A 13,754-nucleotide genomic window follows, 5' to 3' on the forward strand; every position below is an offset into this window, starting at 1 on the left:
AGGTTAATTTAAGATAAGAGTTAGCCAGAAATATGCTTAAGCTATTGGCCAAACAGTATTGCAAATAATGTGTGTTTTGTTTGATTATTTGGGGGCTGAGCAGCTGGAAACAAACAAGTGGGTTCCTACAACACCAGAGCCCTAAGCAGGCTTGAGGGCTCAACAAAGAACCCATAAGACCTTAGGTCCCTTCACCCAGGAAGCTTAAGGAACCTCCCAGAGCAGAGCTGTCTTTCTGTGCTCCGGGGGTCTTGGCTTCAGGTGGTTGCTGCTTGGAGGTCAGAGCATACATGGATTCAACCACCCGGCACCCGGCTAGCCAGACCCCTCACTATCTGAGTAGGCGGCTGCCACATACATCCACATCACTCGCTACAGTGGTTTGAAAGAAAATGGCTCCAAAGGGAGTGAACTGGGCAGTGTGGCCTTGCTGGAGTAGGTGTGGTCTTGGAGGAAGTGTGTCACTGTGCAGGCGGGCTTTGCAATCTCACATATGGTCAAGCCACACCCAGTGAGACAGATCACTTCCTGTTTCCCCGAAAGTCAAGATGCAGGACACTCTGCTACTTCTCCAGAACCATGGCTGCCTAGGTGCCACCATGTAGCATTACTCAGATGGACTAAACCTCTGAAAACATAAGCCACCCCAATTAAATGTTTTTCCCTTATAAGAGTTGATATGGTCATGGTGTCTCCTCACAGCAATAGAAACCCTAAGACACCCACCATGGGTGAGAAAGCCTTTCTGCCCCATTTGACAAGGGGGTGAACAACTCAAAGATTTGCTATTTAGACCATTCCGAAGGACAGAAATATTGATTATAACATCATCAGCGGGAAGGAAATTTTCAAATAAGAAATGCACTGCTAACTTCCACTTAGAGGTTAAAGATTTCTTTGTGTATCACTGGCAGCAATCAACAGTTAATGAAGCTGGAAATAGTTAAGGAGGACTCCTGACTCTAGACTGGACAGAAAAGCAGATCTGTGCCAGCAAGGCACTTCAGGGGATGATGATATTATTAGGCTTAGTTTAGGGACGGCAAGGCACTTCAGGGGATGACGATAGTTAGGCTTAGTTTGGGGACGTAGGGTTGGTGTCTCTGCAGTTGTGCAAGAGGAGACATCATCACACTAGTATCCTTCTGAGATTGTGGGTATTTTCTGATCTAGATGTTTAATGAGGATAGCTTGAAATGTTTAAAGTGTAAGTTGCAGAATGCCATTAGATTAATCCATGAGAAATAATCAGTCTGAAGACTTCAAACTTCGTTATAAAGAAATTAAGAAAGGAGAGTAGAGGGTTTCATTTCACAATAATAGAATAAAAGGGACGCAATGTTCTTCCATGTAATTTAGATAGCGATTGCATTAGTCAGGTTTCTGTTCTATAACTAAATGCCTAAGACACTGATCTTAAAAGTGGAATGGCTCATTTGGGCTCAAAGCTGCCCATTTTCTGATGACAGGAATTAAAAAAAGAAAAAAAAAGAAAAAACAAGAGATCAGTGCCCCCACAGCCTCCTTCAAGGGCACACTTCCAATACAGCCCCCTGTAAACACCACCTCTTACAGGTGCTATAGACCAAGTCTGTAAGACCTGGTCTCTGAGGGGAACTCAGCTCCAGGTGACTGTGTCTGGGAACAAAGCCACCAACCGTGTGACAATCTGAAGACACAACAGGAAGAACAGGGCTCCTGCAGAGTGAGTGTTGCTGCTGGCCACCCACACACGTCCATAGCGGTCACTGCATCTCTCAAATGGGAAGACAGCAGTGGGGCATGCGGAAGGCCAACACATCAACAGTATGTCCGTTTATTCTCTAGATTTTTACAATGAAACATGAGAAAAGTGACAAATGGCCTCACATGTCCATGCGCAGTGACTTCAAGGAAGAACTCATCTTGGATTTCCCTCCTTGGAAAATGAAGGTCCTTACTTTCAGACATTCCTGTCTGGATGACACAGGGATCCTCTGCTCTTCCGAGCACCCAACAGTGCCGGCAGCAAAGCTTTAAGTGTACCTCTCAGATAGCCCACAGGAAGCATTCCCGCATCTCAGCTCTGTACAACTGATGCCTGAGACGGTTCTTAGTCAAGGCTAGGTTTGTTCAATGTACCATGGAATAATATAATGAAGTACCAGTGTGTTGTTCATCCATTCTTTCTGTTTGGTGAGTTTATTCACTCATCAAAGTGAATCTACCATAGACCAGAGCTCCCCTCCCCACGCATAAACAAAACAAAACAAACAAAAAAATACAAAACAAAACAAAAGATCCAGGGGAGATTCAGAAAGGGATAAGTCATGATTCTGCACTTGGAAGCACAGTATATAGTGAGAAAGAAAGAAAGACTTATAAATCAACTGTTTTGTCGGTAGCATGAAAAAATGTCTTTACATCAGTGGATTGTGACCCTTTTGGCAAACCTCTATTTCCAAAAATATTTACATTACAATTCATAACAGTAGCAAAACTACAGTTATGAAGTAGCAACGAAAACCATTTTTATGGTTGGAGGGATCACCACAACATGAGGAACTGTATTTAAGGGTCACAGCATTAGGAGGGTTGAGAATCACTGCTTTATAGGAAGATGATAGTTTTCACAGGAACTCTAATGACAAAGGGTTGGACCCAACTCCCTAGAGTAGCAATCTTCAACTCAGACAGACCATTTGTACCACACAGAGAAGGGCTGGACCTTAAAGAAGGGAAAAGAAAACTTAAAAGGAGAAATAAAAGGGGTGTGTGGGTCCCCCATCAATGATGAATGAAATCAGAATCTCTACAGATAGAGCATGCACATCATTATTTTTTTAATAAACAATTTGATCCATTTATATAATGTTAATATTATTCTGCACCAAAAAGTAATAAAATGTTGATTCATCTGACAACATAGACAAACCTTGAAAATGCTATGCTGTGGTGGTTAAAATAGGAATGGCCCCATAGGCTCATATATTTGAATGCTTGGTCACTAGGGAATGGTGTTATTTAACAGGGATTAGGGGTGTGGCCTTGTCAGAGTAGGTGTGGCCATGTTGGAAGAAGTGTGTCACCTGGAGTAGGCTCTGAGGTTTCATAAACCTAAGCCAGTCCCAGTGTCTCTCTTTCTGCTGCCTGTGGATCTGGATGTAGAACTCTCAGCTACTTCTCCAGCACTGCGTCTGCCTGCATGCCACCATGCTCCCTGCCATGAGGAAAATGGGCTAAACCTGTGAAACTGTAAGCTACCCAAATTAAATGTTTTCCTTTATAAGACTTGCCATGGTCATGGTGTCTCTTCACAGCAACAGAATACTAAGACATATGCTAAGTGAATGAAGCCAGACACATACTTCATAGTTCTACATGAGCTGGCCCAAACAGGCAATCTATCAAGTAAGAAAATAGGTCAGTTATGGAAGAGGGTTGTGGGGAAGAAATTCCTGCTAAAAAAATAAAATTTCAATTTGGAGTCATAGAAATGTTCTAAATTTATTGGCAATGATTGTGCAACATTATGAATATACTAAAACTACTAACCTGCTTGCTTTAAAACAACATAGTTAATGTTATATGAGTGTGATCTCAATACAAACACTGGAAACAGAAAATGCTTCCTAAGGAATCCTAATTCACAGCTATACTCAAGTTTCCCTGATCTACAAGTTACTGAAGGTGTGGTAATCCACAATACTGATTTTCCCTTTCCTTAAACTCCATTACAGCTCTCTAATACTGTGGCATAGCTGTGACCAAAGGACCTGAGAGAAACAACTTCAGGGAGGAAGGATTGGTTTGGGCTCATGGTTTCAGAGGATTCCACCCATGGACCCTTGGCTCTGTGCTTCTGCAGTGATGTAGTAGACCACAATGCTGAGAGTGTATGGCAGAGGCTCCTCACCTCATGGTGAACAGAAAGAACAGAAAGGAAAACAAAACTGAGGGACCCAGGGCAAGATCAGTTCCTGAAGATAGGGTTCGGTGACTCGCTTCCTCCAACCAAACCCTCTCTTCTGGAGTTCCATCACCTCCCAACAGTCTAGAAGAATTTAGAATCTGGAGCTGGAGAGATAGAGCAGTGGTTAGAAGCATTGGCTGTTCTTCCAGAGGTCCTGAGTTCAGTTCCCAGCACCAGCATAGGGTGACTCACAATCCTCTGTAACTATAGCCCCAGGGGATCTGAAGCCTCCTTCTGGTATGTAGATAAAGACAGACAAAGCATAAAAAATAAATCCTTAAAAATATAAAAATATATTAACAAATGAAACCATTCATCAAATTAGAGAACTCATGATCTCCTGTCTCAGACATACCAGAGATACTCTTTATCAATCTCCTAGACAGCTCTCAATTAAGTTAGTATGCAAGATGAACCATCACAAGCATTGTTATTTGTGTGAGTGTTCTCTAGAGTCACAGATCTTACAGAATGAATCTTGCCTTCTACATATATAGGGAAATTTATTTGCGTGACTTACAGGCTGCAGTCCAACAATGATTTGCTGTGAATGGAAGGTCCAAGAATCCAGTAGTTGCTCAGTCCCATGAGGTGGGTGCCTCTGCTGGTCGTCTGTATATGCTGCACTCCCAATGAAGTAGACTCCATTGCCAGTGAAGGAACGGGTGTGTTGACAAGGGGAGGGCAGGCAAAGAGCCCTTTTGCTGGGAGGCCCTGCTGGTGGCAGTCTACCATAGCCTGGCAGCTCTCTCCAAGCTCAGCAACATGGAAGACTCCCTCCCCCCAGTGGAAGGTGCCCTGTTCTCTACTTGACCTTATTTGGAGAACTTCTTTAGGCCAGGATGCCTGACTTATCTCTTATGAAGCTGGATGCAGTTCCCTGCAGACTCTTTCCCCTGCTGCCCATATGGTAGACGTTGTTCTAGGAACATTAAGATAAGATCTCGCTCCCACAGATGGTAACTGTACTAGGGACTTTACGATAGGAGCCTGCTGTTTAAGGCAAATTAGGTGATTTCCCAGCTACTGACCCCAATTCTATATAGTTCCTGTACTGTAGGCCCATATTTCTATATGGTATGGCAGCCAGGCTCTGAAGCCCCACCTGAAGTGGTCACTTAGCCCTGCAGACAGTCTGTCACTGCCCTAACCAAAGGTCAGGATGTTGTTGCTCCTTCCTTTGTAATTTGGAGGATGCCTGATAGAGATGCTAATTCAAGCCTATGTGACAGCTAGCACACACAGCAGACAGGTAGATGCGGACTTGACAAACCGCCATTCACCTGGTTACCTAGGAGACAGAATGCTAGTGTATCTCCCACTCAGTTTATGTTTTGGTATAAAAGCTGTTTGGAGAATAAACGAGGGGAATTCTTCAGGATGTGAACTCAGGACTTCATGAGGGACCACTGAGAATCTCCCTCCCGATAAAGCCATGTGAGTTGTGTCTTTATTCCTGCGCCTCCACGCCGGTCCAGAGAGAGTTTATGTTTGGGGTCTGGTTGAGAGAAATAATTTATGGTCCGGCTTCAGACCCATGTACTATGGAATAAAGCTAAGGAAATTCACTGAAATTGTCTCCCAGAGGGTTGTCTCTGTCACACTCACAGGCTGGATAAGGCCTGGCTTGCCTCCTTTGCCCCTGTGGCCAACAGATCATGCGGGAGCAGGGAACCCATATGCTTCCTTTCTTCCATTATCCTTCCATAGGCTTCCAGCAGAAGGCATGGCCCAGTGCTTTCCTGCCTCCAGATCTGGATCAAAGGCATGTGTCATCCAGCCTGGTTCACAAGTGTGCCCTCCATTTTTGGACTGAAGTTTACTCCAGATATAGTCAAGTTGACAATCAAGAATAGCCATCACACTCCCAGGGAGATCTCAATTAAGTTAGCATGCAAGATGAACCATCACAAGCTTTGCTATTGATCCAATGTCTCTTAAACTTCCAGTATTTTGTTCATTGTGGATATTTTATATTACTCTTTTCTTTTTTTTTCTGTTTTGTTTTTTAAGACAACCTCTGGCTATATCACCCAGACCCAGGCTGGCCCTTACTTGGATCATAGGCAGCCAACAGCACATGACACTTTTCATATACTTTTTATAACTTTGGATTGTTTATAATGTTATGGTAACATGTTATTCACCAAAATTGCATATATTCACTTCTTTTGATAACACGCTTTTGTTCTTTGCACCCCGGCTCCAGCACTGGGGTTGATGGGGCTAGAGTTAGGAAGTCCTTACTTTGACGGAGGTTAGAACCGTGCAATGATGAGATTGCACCTGGAGAGAATGTGGAGCAAGAGGGGGCATCCGGCCCAGATTTTGAGTTTATTGATATTTGAGACTCAGTAGGAAAAGCAGAGTCCACAGAGTGAACAAAGAGGAAGGAAGAAAGCCAGAGGAACACCAGGGCTAAGTCAGAGGAACACCAGGGCTACATTTCTGAAGCAGGTACATTCTTCAGAAGGCTTAGATGAGACGTCTTCAAGGGAAAGGCACAGACTGCCCAGGAGATATAGGGATTGCACTGGGGTTGAGAAGTCCCAGGGCTGCAGAAAGGCCAAGAGAAGAAAGGATATTAAGGGTGTCAACCAGAACTGAGGGAGGGGGAGAAGGTACTAAAAGAGGAGACCATATTGAACTTGATTGCAAGAAGGGAATAATAGGATACAAGTGATCTGATCAGGTATAGCACCACAAGGGGTGGCTTACCGGGAAGATTCTAGCCTACGTCCATCTTGGGTCGGAGCTTCATTGCATCTGACTCACTTCCCTTCTTCCCAGCATTCTGTTCTGTCTACTCCACCCACCTATGTTCTAACCTATCAGGCCAAGCAGTTTTCTTTATTAATTAACCAATGAAATCAACAGATTGATAGAAGACACACCTACATCAATCAGGGAAATGAAAGGGGGGCTTTAATTAGGAAGGAGGAGGGAGATAAATACAGAAAGAGGGTGGAAGGTAAAATAGCAGTTAAAATGTCTGAAAATGTCATAAGGAATCATAAAATTAACTATTTACCTTTAAAAACTATAATAACCACAAGTCTGTGTATAAGTAAACATGCATAATTTAGATGAAAATTTCTTAAAACCACCTAACAAAAATCCCAACACCAGTCATGAGAAGCCCTCTTATGAGTTGTTGGTCAGGGTTGTCCAAGAGACTCCCAATGCATTATGGACTATTGCTGTTGCTCTTAGTTGCTTCCTAAAGATGGAAGGTTAAATCCCTGTTGCTGAAGACACCGTGCACTTAAGACACAAGGCCCAGAAGTACGTGAGCTAGAACTGACCCGAATGCCCTCCTTGAGAACTAGCTTTCATGGCACCAAAAGACACAATACAAGCTTTCAAAGGAGGGAAGCAGCCAACAGTTCTACCCAGGTACGATGCCTATGAACCCCATCAAACACCAGCATGGCACAATAGCAGTAACAAGCATGTGTCAGCAGTAAGCAACATTTCTCTAATTAGACTTAAGACCTGCTTAACAAGAGGGAAATCAGACTGGAGAGATGGCACAGTGGCTAAGAGCGCTGGCTGCTCTTCCAGAGGACCTGAGTTCGATTACCGGCAACCACATGGTAGCTCACAACCATGGGATCTGATGCCCTTTGTTGTTATTCATGCATTTAGAATTGCAGGCATTCATGCAAACAGGGCACTCATATACATAAAATACACAAATCTTCTTAAAAATGAGGGAAATCACACCTGGTATTAGAAACCTCATAAGCTTCCCAGGGCTAGAGAAGTCATGGACCTTGGAGGAGACCCTATAGCCACCACTTTATTAAGTCAGCGTAATCCATATCTACATTCTAAATATTTGCCCTTATACACACAGATAAGTGTAGTCCTCATCTCTCATGAAGAAAACTTTTCTTTGCCACAAATGGAGACCATTGTAGAAAACCACAATCAAAAGGCAGAGCTGTGAAGTCCAGTCCCAGTGGATACGTCTACAATACAACTCTCTCACCTAGGGACCAAGGAACATTGTGGAAAGAGGGGACAGAAAGATTTTAAGAGTCAAAGGATCAAGGACTTTGATGTGAAATTGTATCTCCTAGTAGTGTCAGAGCTATGGACCATAAAGTCTCACCACCGTGACTGCCCAAACATGGGCTGACCAAGGACAGCACCAATAGAGATGCTAAGAAGAGGGAAGACCACAGGTCCTCAACATCACAGTGACTGCAGGAAATAAGGAAGACTAGAGTAGTAGTGTGTCTTCCCAGGGAAAGCACACTAACTGATTATCTCATATATATATGTATATATATATATATATATACATACATATATGTGTATATATATACATACATATATGTGTATATATATATACATACATATATATGTTACATCTAACAAAAATCAATAAAAAAGAGGGGCCATGAATTTGAAAGAAAGCAAGATAAGGCATATGGGAGAGTCTGGAGGGGGAAAGGGAAGGGGAAATGATAGGATTATATTACAATCTCAAAAATAAAAAAATCACTTTGGATTGCAGTATGTTTTAAGATAAAAAAATCTGAACAGGTTTGCGAAAAAGACAAAAATAGGAGGGCACTGAAGGAGAAAGTCAGGGGCAGCGCAGCTGCTAAAGGGGCAGAGGAAAACGCCACGTTGTTTCCCAGGCCAGGGAGACCTAGAAAAGGCACAGCCCCCCTCCATCGACCTGCCCCTAGCCTTTCCGTCCCCATCCTCAGATATAATGCTTTGCAAGTAGGGCTTTGCGGTGACCCCAGGGTTCACCTCCCACCTCAGCCCAGCTGCAAGTGACTGGGTATAGAGTTGTTCTTCAGGCTTACATTTTTGTCTCCGTTGTTATTTTATCTTATTTTGCCTCTCATTTTTCTTTCTCTTGGATATTCCCTTCTCACTCCACCCCAGAAGCCACCTTCCCTGTTCCAAACTGAGTCACGCCCTTTCTTCTGTCAAGCCTGGCCCTTCACATTTCCTTCTGTGTGGATTTGCACGTTTCCAGGTGGTAAATTCGCCCTCGGGGGGCCTCAGGCAGTGGTTATCTCAAAGAAAAGCCCACCAGGATCTGCTGAGCACTGAGCGAATCTCAGAGCTCTTAAGACTTCCTCCTAAGGCGTTAGCTAAAACCAGGGTTTGCAGAGGATGGCTTCCTGGGAACCCATTAACAGGGTGGCCAGCATGCTGGGTGATCCAGGCTTGAGGGAACAAAGGAGCGACAAAAGCGGAAGTGAAATAGTTAACCACTGAGCTTAAGCAGGTTAAGGAGGAGAGCTGCAGCAGAAGTAGGGGCCCTAAAAGTGCGAAGCAGGAGCCATGGCTGCCGGGCGTAACTGGAGTCAAACAGGGGAGGAAATTGCAGAAGACCCCAGGTGTAAGCAAAGGTGGGAAAAGGAAGGCTTAGGGATTGTGACAAGGTCTACACCAGTGACACCAGCAGGAGGTGTTTGAGTTGATGTCAAGTCCTGGGCTGAAAGGAAGCCAGCAACCCACCTGGCTCAGCAGGTATTGGGGAAGGTGGGTACAGGGAGTGGTGAAAAGTTGGTACCTGTGGGGCGGGGATGGGGGTGCGGGAACCAGGCTTCACACTTAATCCCATTTTGACTAGTGCTGTGTGTTGGGTTTGCGTGCTAAGAATGTGACCCAAAACCTCCAGAGTGCTAGGCAAGCCATCCACCCGGCTCAATTCACTTTTCTAGTGTTTTACTATTCTGTTTATTTATGAATTTATCAATGACATTGACCCTTCTTTTCTTTGTTGTTTACAGAGTGATTCGTTTACGTATATGAACGTTTTGCCTGCATGTATTAATGTGCCCTGTTATTTCTTTTGTGTATATGAATGTTCCGTCTGCACATGTTTACGTGTTCCGTGTGTACAGTGCTAAGATCAGAAGAGCTCTTTGGAGGCCCTGGAACTGGAGTTGTGGGTGGTTGTGAGGCACCATGTGGGTGCTGGGAACAGAACCCAGTTCCTCTGCAAGAGCAGCCCAGTGCTCTTAACCACTGTGCCTCTTCTTTTCTTTTTCTGTGATGTTCTAATCTGGCTCTGAAATCAGGGTAATGCTGGTTCAGGGACTCAAGCTTCAAAGTGTTCCCGTCCTCTTCAGAAACTGAAGGCATCTGAGAAAGGCTAAGATGAATTCTCCTCTAAATGTTTGGCGGAATTCAGCAGTGAAGCCATTGGAATCTTCTGAGATCCTGGGATCTTCAATGAGAAGATTTGTAAATTGATTCGGTCTCCTTATTTGTTACTTTCTGGATTGTTCAATTGCTCTTTGGTTTTGGTTTCTGCTGCTGTTTGCTTACTGGTTTTTGCAGCCCTGAGGGTTCAGCCTGGGACCTGGCTTACGCGTGCAAGGCAAGCACATACCAGTGACATACACCTCTGTCCCAGGTTCTCTATGACACTTCACATGGCTTTCACTAGTAAAGTCACAAAGCAGACAGGACAAAACAGTAAAAGAACCAAAGATCAGACCTACTTTGTGCCTGGTTGGCCATAGCCCTGGGCTCCCTGTCTCTTTCCTATCCGGAGATGGGACAAGCTGCACATAGCATAGGCCCAGCCCAAGTGAAGAAAGCAGTCAACACAAATGCTCTGCCAAGATTCTTTTTTCAATTGATTTTTATGCACGTGGGTGTTTTGCCTTCAAAGGTCAGAAGAGAGTGTCCAGTCCTCTGGAGTTCCGGACAGCTGTGAGCTGCCATGTGGGTGCTGGGAATTGAACCCGGGCCCTCTGGAAGAGCGGTTGGGCTGTCTCTCCAGTCCTGCGAGGTTTGTTTTTAAAGCAATAAGTTTCTGTACCACATGTTTTCATTTGAAAAGTCATTAATCAAGTCAGACTCCACAAGGCTTCCAGAAAACCGCAGTGCAGAACCTGACTTGGGAAAGCGTTTTTGTGCTTGGGGTCAATTTTTTTTGTTTGTTTTATAAAACACTACTTAGCATTCAAATGAGTACTTCCCTGGAGCACCAAGGATTCATAATATTTAAATTAAAAATGAAACAAAACACTGGTTTCTAGACTTTACCTCTAGTCAGCTTAACTCAAATTCATTGAAACATTAAGGTAATTCCTTAGAATGACTTGGGTCTGGTGCTTTCAAATGCTAATTATGGAAAACCAAGTTGGGGGAGGAATCTGATTGCGAAACTTAGGCTAACCTAAGACAGCTAAAGATGTTTGTGTTAAGGGCGCAAAAAATATCTGGACTGTTTTTGCCAAACAACTTTAAAACATAAAATTAAAAGATTAATTGTAAGAAATACAGAGACAGTTTTGTCTGGCTTCATATTTTTGCTTTGAAATAGTTACTAAGAAATATGCCACTGTTGTAAATAATGTATTCTAGTGTCTAAAAATGTTTCTAGTGTTTCCTTTTTGTGTCCCTCAAACTATTGATGCAAATTTGAAAGCAGGGCTCAGAAAGCAGATAGAGGGACATCTACTATGAAAGGGAAGGGGACAAAGCAGACAATGTCAGTGGCGCCGGGAGAGCCTGTACTGCTGGCCGCATCTACTAAAGGAAATGGAAGGAGAATAACTGGGCCATAGGATAGTTTTACTCGAGTCTGGGTTTGGCGGCTCTAAATAATTTCAACCCCAAAACTAATCCTATCCAAAACCCTCCTTCTAGCTCTAACCCTAAATAATCTTAGAAATAGAAGTTAAAGCACCTTTAAGCCGTCACCTTAACCCAAACACTAGCTCTCACCCTCAATTTAATCCTTGCTCAAACACTAGCCCTAAATATAACCCAGCCCCAAATGAAATTTCAACCATACCTCTAGTAAGAACCCTAAAACTGGCAGTCAGATCCCAGCAGCACCTGCAGAGGCTCAGTTCTTCTGTAGCCCTCTCCCTGACTCCCTTCCGCTTCCAGAAACACGGCCTCTGGTGTGGCTGTCTCCAATGATGTCATCCCTGTGTTTAATGATTTCAACGTGACCAAGTCCTCAACGCCAGAAGTGAAGAAATGCAAGGCCTCAGTGAAAAAAAGAACACAATCCTCGGGGAGGCAAGGAGATCCTGGGAGGGGATGCGGCGCAGATGTGGACGCCCACTACACCACTTTTCACAAGATGCTGTCGGATAAGGACCGCCACTATGTTTTCTACGATGCAGCCTACGAGACCAAGTACAGGACGGAGGACTTGGTGTTCATCTTCTGGGCCCCTGAGTGTGCTCCCCTTAAAAGCAAAATGATCTATGCCAGCTCCAAGGATGCTATCAAGAAGAAATCGGCGCTAATTAAAAATGAATTACAAGCAAACAGCTACAAAGAGATCAAGGACTGCTGCACCCTGGCAGAAAAACTAGGTGGCTGTGCCGCCACGTCCCTGGAGGACAAGCCTTTGTGAGATCCCTTCAGCTCCTGCCTGGAGCATCCAGAAGCCCCAGATCTGCTCTTGGGGGTTGAAGGCTGCATCTTGCCTGCCACTCTGGAGACGCTGGAGGCACCTCAGCAGGGGGAGGGCAAGGCTGGGGCACCCCAGCAGCCAGGAGGGCAAGGCTGGGGATATCCCAGTTTAGGAAGGACAGTCCCTTCACCCCAACTGCCAAATGTCGGTTCCCTGGCTCCCATCCTGGATCATCCGCCTCCCTCCATCCCTGATGATTCTGGCCTTTCCAAACTGCTTTTGATTTAATTCCTCTTGGGTTGAAGCACACCAAGACCCTTCCCAAGCACCCATTTTGGGGAAGTCTGTATTTTTTAAAAATATTTATTTATTTATTATGTATACAATATTCTGTCTGCCTATATTCCTGCAGGCCAGAAGAGGGCACCACACCTCATTACAGATGGTTGTGAGCCACCATGTGGTTGCCGGATATTGAACTCAGGACCTTTGGAAGAGCAGGTGATGTTCTTAACCACTGAGCCATCTCTCCAGCCCCCTGTATTTTTTTTTAAATGATACCCTTACTCCTTATCCGGACCATCCCATGCTGCTAACTTCTAACCACAAGAGTGACTCTGTGCTTGTCTGTTTAGTTCTGCAGGTAAAAGAAAGGTGGAACTGACCCTCCCTACACCAGCTGGCTGTCCAACCCCTTTCCCTTGATCTTGGACACTCGCAGAGGCAGGGCCAATAAGGGACCTTCAATTAAAAACAAAACACCAATGAACAAACAAAACACAATAAAAAGGCTAATTAACAACAACAACGAAAAAAACTTGATCTGAAGTAATCTAAACAGATTTAACAGTAACTGTAGATCTTTTATTAACTTTATCCTAAATTCTAATCTAACCTGATACACAAGCCTAAATGATGGCTCTGCCATCAATCCTAACACTAAACCTAGCTTTAAACCTAACCCAATGCTGGGCAGTGGTGGTGCACACCTTTAATCCCAGAACTGGGGAGGCAGAGGCAGGCGGATCTCTGTGAATTTGAGGCCAACCTAGTCTACAAGTGCTAGTTCCAGGACAGGTTCCAAAAATACAGAGAAACCTTGTCTTGAAAAAACAAAAAACCAACCAAACAAAAAATACCTAACCCAACGACAAACCCAGCACCAATTTAACCCTGAACCCACATTAAACCCTAACAGTAATGTTACCCATAAAGCCAGTATTGTCCCACACATTAAACCTAACCGAACATCTGTAGGGGCATTTCAATTGTTTCTTAATAAATAAGGAATGCCTGAAGATCTGAGAATAAAATAGTCCCACTGGTCAGCCTTACAGACCAGACTAGGGTAACACACACCTTTAATCCCAGTAGCTACCCTAGTTGCCATAGAAATCGGATGGTGCATGCCTTTAATCCCAGCCCTAGAGAGGAATATAA

General features: G+C 44.2%; 1 protein-coding gene across 1 annotated transcript; it reads left to right on the plus strand.

Annotated features, from left to right (window-relative positions):
- Positions 1–9,265: 9,265 nt before the first annotated feature.
- Positions 9,266–12,314, plus strand: LOC119809220 (cofilin-1-like). The gene is made up of 2 exons (XM_038322083.1): positions 9,266–9,333; positions 11,837–12,314. Exons 1-2 carry the CDS (start codon positions 9,266–9,268, stop codon positions 12,312–12,314), a joined length of 546 nt encoding a protein of 181 aa, XP_038178011.1.
- Positions 12,315–13,754: the final 1,440 nt, after the last annotated feature.

The sequence above is a fragment of the Arvicola amphibius genome, chromosome 3, assembly GCF_903992535.2.
Source record: "Arvicola amphibius chromosome 3, mArvAmp1.2, whole genome shotgun sequence".
Lineage (NCBI taxonomy): Eukaryota > Metazoa > Chordata > Mammalia > Rodentia > Cricetidae > Arvicola > Arvicola amphibius.

Excerpts from the sequence above, each read along its gene's own strand:
- LOC119809220 (XM_038322083.1), top strand. The coding sequence starts at position 9,266 with ATGGCTGCCGGGCGTAACTGGAGTCAAACAGGGGAGGAAATTGCAGAA. Across the intron at positions 9,334-11,836 it reads GACCCCAGGTGTAAGCAAAG|AAACACGGCCTCTGGTGTGG; the intron begins GTGGGAAAAGGA and ends TTCCGCTTCCAG.